Here is a 6,428-nt window from a genome sequence, read left to right as displayed (position 1 = left end):
CCACCCCTACCTCCTCCATCCCAGTTTCACCCACTCCTAAAAATGATCTCCCCACCCCAATCCCCACTTTTCTCTAGCAGAAGGCCCGAGACATGTATGCAGAGGAGCGGAAGAGGCAGCAGCTGGAGAGGGACCAGGCTACAGTGACAGAGCAGCTGCTGCGAGAGGGGCTCCAAGCCAGTGGGGACGCCCAGCTCCGAAGGACACGCTTGCACAAACTCTCGGCCAGACGGGAAGAGCGAGTCCAAGGCTTCCTGCAGGCCTTGGAACTCAAGCGAGCTGACTGGCTGGCCCGTCTGGGCACTGCATCAGCCTGAGTGGGGCTGGTCACCTGCCACTTTGCCCTGCCCTCTGCCTCCAGGGCCCCACTGCCCTTCCTTTTCTTGGTGAAAGGCATCTCCTTTCCTGATAATGAATTGTGTTCCCTTTGCTTGGCTGGGGAGCGCCCCCTAGGCCAGGTCTGCTGGCCATAGATACCTTTGGGATGCCTGGGACAGGCTCCTGGGGAGGATTGAGGGTGAAAGTCTCCCATGAGTACACTAAACCCAGGTCTGGTCACCAATAGGGTTTGGAGACAAAGGACCCCAACTCATCAGCTGCCTGTCTCTTAGACGCACTTTCTTTTTCCACCAGCACATCCTTCAACACAGAATTTCAGGGAAGAGTTCTCCCCAAAACCCTAGCTCTTTACCCATCCATTTTAGCCTTCCACCCAGCTTCCACAAAAGATTTGGCTCTACCTTGGATCTGCTAGTAAATAACTAATAGGCAGCCAGTTATTTGGGTAAGGAAAAAAGGGGCGGGAGAGACAGAAAGAAAATTTGCCCATCTGCTGCTCCTCCCCCTTGGCTCTCCACCTGGGATTTGCTATTGAATCTCTACCCCCCTCCCACCATGCAGTACTGATTGCTCACTGAAAGACTCAGCACCCCCAATGGTGTGCGGAAGCCAGGCGGGCGATTACAATCCAATTACCTATTGTCGACTCAGCCCACACAAGCTTTTCTCCTCCTCTTGCAGGGCATGGGGCCAGGCTCCACTCCCAAGTGAGACTGGCCCCTTCCATGGTATAGGGTAACAGAAGGGCCTGTAGGCCCTGGTGAATCGAATCCAGCACAGGCCTTCTCCCCTGTAAGACGACAGGACTGAGCAGAACCAAACACTTCTCCCAACTGACTCTGCTCCCTGCCCTCACCATCTCAAACTCTGATTCCCACTCCACTCTTCGAGGTTTCTCTCAGCTTTTTGATCTGGCTCCCGATTTATTCTTGGCATGGCAAAGCTTGTTCTAGGTCCTCTGCTTGTGAGGGTCAAAGCTGTGTCCTTTTCCTTACCTCCCTCTGCCAGGACTTGCTGCAGAGCTGCTGAGAGGATTAGTGCCTTTGAAGAGCTGTCTGCCTGAGCAACTCCATTTCAGGTGCCCCACACGGGCAAGTACCAGCCAGCAACACCAACCAAATGCTACTCTCTTTAGTAAAGTCCATTTTACTTTTACTTTTTTTTTTTTTTGAGACAGAGCCTCACCCTATCCTGGCTGGTCTCGAACTCATGACCTCAGGTGATCCGCTGGCCTCACCCTCCCAAAGTGCTGGAATTACAGGCATGAGCCACTGTGCCAGACTTCCCATTTTACTTTCTGCAAGCTGTTTCCCTAGCAGCTCCCTCTAGGGGAGAGGTGAGATCTTGCAAGCAGTAGCAAGAGCACACAGGAAACCTCTAACTTTCCTATACCCCAACCCTCTCTTCCCCTTTCTGTCCCCGAATACCTGGCGGCAAGAGACCTCTTGGCTATTGTCCTTGCTCCCAGAATCAAGCATAAATGCCAGACAAGGCGATTGAGAAGCCAATCAATGCACCCTTTGGCAAGCCCCCATCCACACCTGGCACTCCCCTCTACCAATCCCTGGCACAGGGTTCCTGGAGAGCAGGTGCTGTACATTTTCCAGCTTTACAATGGGGCTGTTGACAGCCATAATTAGGAAGGCATGAATTATGCGGCTATAATGCAGAGCCCTACAATTAAGGCGGGAATGAGGAGCTGGAGGCAGCAAACGGAATCTGCCCTATGAGTGTGGCTGTTGAATCCTGTCTCCTGGGTCTGACTTTCCGTAATATGATTGGGGTACAGTAGAGGTGATTAATGGGGCTGGCATCTCTCTTTGGCCTGAGGTTCTCTATTCTGGGAAAGGTACAGAGGGTGGAGTAGGGAGAAGCCGCCCCAGGAGGCGGTGGTAGGGCTGGAAAGAAGAGGCAGAGAGGTTGTCGTCGTCGCCCAGCAGCAAGGGCTGCAAAACAGTTGAACTCCTGGTTGCTTTGGACATATATGATTTGTACAAGCCAGGTTCAACCGTTGCCTCAAGAAATCAGATGGGACCAATTTAGTGTCCTTCCACCTGTAAGCCAAGCCCCCATTTGAGGACATCTATCGTATTGTGTTCTGGGTTTCAAATAGAATTTTTAAAGATTCTTAGATGTAAAACTTGTTTGCTAACTGCAACGGAAGAACACCTTGTTTTGCTGCTGCAATTGCCTACCCTCCCTCAGGTGCACTTAGCTAGCTCCAAGACCCTGGCTTTGGACTAGGAGGCACTGGAAGAGCCCTTTTGCCATCACACCACCTGTTCCTCTACTTGTTTCCTAATTCCCGGGCGCTTTCCTCCACCCTCCTTTTCCTCGCGCAAGTGAAAGGCAGCCAGCTTGACAGTGTGGAAGGAAGGATTTCGCCAGCTGCGGCTGCAGTGCCCAGGCTTGGTGGCCGCGTCGGGTGGGGGCAGCTGGACTAGATGTCTCCAAGGGGGGTAGAGTTGTAGGGGGAGGGGAGTGCTGGTAGACCTCGGCGGCCGCTCTCCACCATACTGTGACAGGGTCTGGAGGTTTGGGAATATAGCGGCCTTAAGGGAGCCACCCGACAGGCGTTGGGGGTGGGGGCTTCGATAGTATTTGGGGAGGCGGCTGCGCAACGGGTGCTGAAAGGACAGCTCCTACCTGCCCCACGGCACCCAAAAGGCACCTCTGCATGGAAAGGCTCCCCTTAAACCCCTAGCCCACCTCACCGTCTTTCAGGTGAGGTGCACGAAAGGCTTTCCCGAAGTGGCAGCTCGGAAGGATGAACGTCCGGCTGCGCCAAGCTGACTTCCCCGCCTTTTTCCCACTTCGGCGTCAGCCTGGGCCCTGGGAACTGCAGCCTGTGCCTCCAGCCGCGCGCTTCCTTCTGCCTCCAGTGGAGCAGGGCAGTGCAGCCAGGCCTCGCAAACCCCTCTTCTGGGGCCCCCAGCGGGAGCAGGAAGGAAAGCGGCTGAGATGCGCCCTGAGTGTCGCATGGCTTGGAGAAGTGGGTGGCTGGGTTGCATAAGGTGGAAGGAACTTGCTAGTTTGCAAAAGATAGCTCTTGGCGGGAGCCGGAACCCCGAGCCCGCCGACTCGCGCACCCCTCCTCATTTACTGCCTTCGACGCGCGCCTCCCCGACTGCGCCCCACCCCCCTCGGCGCGCCGCCGTCTCGCGCGCACTACCCCCCCACACACACCCCCCTCCTCACTCCCTCCAGAGGAGGTGAGTTTAAACCCCGCCCACGTGACCCCAGCTGGGCCAATGAACGGCGGCGGGAGGTGAAATCCGGTTCTAACCGGTCCGGGGCTCCCAGCGCTATAAAAACTTTATAAACCCCCCGGAGCCCGAGCAGTGTGAAGAAGAAGAGGCGAGAACGACCCCCGGACCGACCAAAGCCCGCGCGCGCTGCATCCCGCGTCCAGCACCTACGTCCCGCCGCCGTCGCCACCATGCCCAAGAGAAAGGTACGTGGCGCGAGGGCCGCAGGCGCTGGGCCGTCACTGCCGCCACCACCGCCGCCGCCGCCTCCCTGGTGCAGGGCGCGAGAATCGGCGCCGGGCAAGAGCTAGCGTGGCCTCCCCGCGCGGGGGCTCGAGGCGGTTTCGGGCGTCTCGGGGCTAACCCTGAGTGGCTTGGCTGCCCGCGGGCGCCAGAGGCCATATTGGAGGAGCGGCGGCCGCGGCGGGAGGAGCCATGTTGGCGGCTGTTTATCCCGCTCTCCTCGGGCTCGCCGCCCCCGCCTCGTGCCCCCTCCCCCATCGCCAGGGCCCCTTCCCTCCCCTCCCTGCGGGCGGGCAATTCAAACCCGAAAGGGCGGGAAGGCGGCGCTCGGGGTTGGCGGGCGGGGGAACGCGCTGCCGCCAAAAAACCGCCGCCGTGAGGGGGCGGGGCTTGTGTGGTATGGCCCCGCCCCCTCGCCCACGTTCCCCGCGCACGAGACGCGCGCTGCCGCCGCCCACGAGTTCCCCGGGCTGCGCGCGCCTCCCTCTCCCTCCCTCGACGGCTGCCATGGTAACGGCGCTGGGCTCCGCCTCCGGAGGGGGTTTGTTTGCGCCATCTGCAGCTGTTGCTCCTGCCTGGCGCGTTGGTGCGGGCTCGGCTGCCCTCCCCGGCTGCGCTCCGGCTCAGCCCTGGCTTCTCTGGGTCGGCGAGTTGGGGCTCCTGCGCGCGCTTCGTTCTTATACGGACGTCGGGCTCACTCATTTGTTTATGTCCTAAAAAAGTTGTGTGGACAACTGCTTTAATTTTCTTTGTTAGCACTCTAAAGTTTAGGAAAGAACTAAGAACCACCTCAGAAGCTGCAGTTTTTTGTTCTTCTTTCTTATAGGCTGAAGGGGATGCTAAAGGAGATAAAGCCAAGGTGAAGGACGAAGTAAGTCATTCTCTCTTCAAGGGTCAAAGCTTTGGACTAGCAGAGGCCACCGGACTCGGTGATTAACCTGTGTCCTGAATTTACACTCCTATAATCTAGAGCCAATTGATAAGAAACTTTTTAAAGCGACTTACCTGTCCTATTTCTAACTTTCTCGTTGTCTTTAATAGCCACAGAGAAGATCCGCGAGGTTGTCTGCTGTAAGTGTATGCTTTTGAATTTTCGTATTTGTCCCTGAACCAAAAAACAATTCCCTTTGCTTCCCATGAGTTATGGTTAGTGCCTGGTTTTGAATGATTGCCTCCACTTGGGACTCTTGCCCCTTTGGGTTTTGCTGGTTCTGAAATTCTGATGCCTGTAGCCAAAGTGGGACATTTGAGTGGGCTTCTGGAGATCCAGCATTCTAGAAGAAAACCAGCCACAAAAACTTTTCTGAGGAGGAGGAGAAACTTCTCTGCCTTTGGTACTTTTGGTTGGTTGGTTGGTCGGTCGTGGGTGGTTTTCTTCAGTCCATTGTACTGATGTTCCATTTTTCCTCTCTTCCTGCCAAAAAAAGAAACCTGCTCCTCCAAAGCCAGAGCCCAAGCCTAAAAAGGCCCCTGCAAAGGTAAGTGCTAACATTGGAACTGATCATTTTCACAGAATGAGGACTGTTCTTAGTGCCTTAGCTTAATTAGCATAATGGTGCCTCCATTAATGGAGGTTATAAACTGGATAGTTTGCCTCATCCCTGTCATTCATACCGTTGGTTTCGTGATCAAGAGTTGTTTTGTTAGTTTGTAGGAAAATATGTATTTAAGTATTAAATACCCCAGGGTTTAAACTGATTTATTCTTCTGTTACTTAGATAGGAAGTTTTTAGTAGTAAAGATTATAGCAAATTACATATAATTTAACCTAGTGTTGATCAGTTGTTCTTGTTAACTGATCAAGGGTTTGTGTTTTATCTTCAGTAAACAATCCTACCTTGTGCAGAACTTTGCAGACCATACCTTGGGAATATGAAATGGGGAGAAATACTTTTTTTTTCCCCCTTTTTCAGAAGGGAGAGAAGGTACCCAAAGGGAAAAAGGGAAAAGCTGATGCTGGCAAGGAGGGGAATAACCCTGCAGAAAACGGAGATGCCAAAACAGACCAGGTATAACTGCTGTTTCACCCTTTGTTGGGTTTGCTCATTCGGTTAGTTGCTGATCTCAAAAACTTAATTGCCCTTTTTTTTATATCACTCCAAATGTACCATTTGGTCCAGAATCTGCTTGTGGCTTTCCTGTTAAGTCCTGGATTCTTGAAATCTCTCCTGTCAGCTGAAGGGCATTGTATTTTATACTACATAAAGTTTTCAAGCTAGGAGTAACCTCAGGTCTCTAATTCTGGTGTTCCTCCTACTTCAGTTATATAAGGCCCAGAGCAGAGGTGACTTAGCACAGTTACCTAGTAAGTCATTCTCAGAAGAAATACTGAGTCTCAGAACCTGAAACCTGAACTTTGGCCTGGGAGCAAAATGATGCTGTAGGTGGAATGTGAACAAAGATAGTTTTGAAATCTACACATTCATTAATTTGTCTTTTTTCTTTTAGGCACAGAAAGCTGAAGGTGCTGGAGATGCCAAGTGAAGTGTGTGCATTTTTGATAACTGTGTACTTCTGGTGACTGTACAGTTTGAAATACTATTTTTTATCAAGTTTTATAAAAATGCAGAATTTTGTTTTACTTTTTTTTTTTTTTTT

General features: G+C 53.0%; 2 protein-coding genes across 6 annotated transcripts in view; both read left to right on the top strand.

Annotated features, from left to right (window-relative positions):
• DHDDS (dehydrodolichyl diphosphate synthase subunit) overlaps positions 1 to 2,479 on the top strand; it is a 46,788-nt gene extending 44,309 nt beyond the window's left edge. For 3 of the 5 annotated variants that reach the window (XM_017856409.1, XM_017856412.1, XM_017856408.1), the window contains one exon: positions 78 to 2,479. In XM_017856409.1, the coding sequence (XP_017711898.1) occupies positions 78 to 317 (240 nt within the window). In that variant the 3' untranslated portion in view covers positions 318 to 2,479. The remainder of the gene's footprint in view (positions 1 to 77) is intronic. The other 2 variants (XM_017856413.1, XM_017856410.1) reach the window with 1 other exon arrangement.
• A 495-nt stretch (positions 2,480 to 2,974) lies between these two features.
• Positions 2,975 to 6,398, top strand: HMGN2 (high mobility group nucleosomal binding domain 2). Its single transcript, XM_017856414.1, has 6 exons — positions 2,975 to 3,793; positions 4,657 to 4,701; positions 4,872 to 4,901; positions 5,258 to 5,308; positions 5,744 to 5,839; positions 6,279 to 6,398. Exons 1-6 carry the CDS (start codon positions 3,779 to 3,781, stop codon positions 6,312 to 6,314), a joined length of 273 nt encoding a protein of 90 aa, XP_017711903.1. The 5' UTR covers positions 2,975 to 3,778; the 3' UTR covers positions 6,315 to 6,398.
• The last annotated feature ends 30 nt before the right edge of the window (positions 6,399 to 6,428 follow it).

Source organism: Rhinopithecus bieti, unplaced genomic scaffold, assembly GCF_001698545.2.
Source record: "Rhinopithecus bieti isolate Rb0 unplaced genomic scaffold, ASM169854v2 scaffold_41082, whole genome shotgun sequence".
In the NCBI taxonomy this organism is placed as follows: domain Eukaryota; kingdom Metazoa; phylum Chordata; class Mammalia; order Primates; family Cercopithecidae; genus Rhinopithecus; species Rhinopithecus bieti.
The sequence above is the reverse complement of the archived record's forward strand: the minus strand, read 5'-3'. Positions and strand labels throughout refer to the sequence as shown.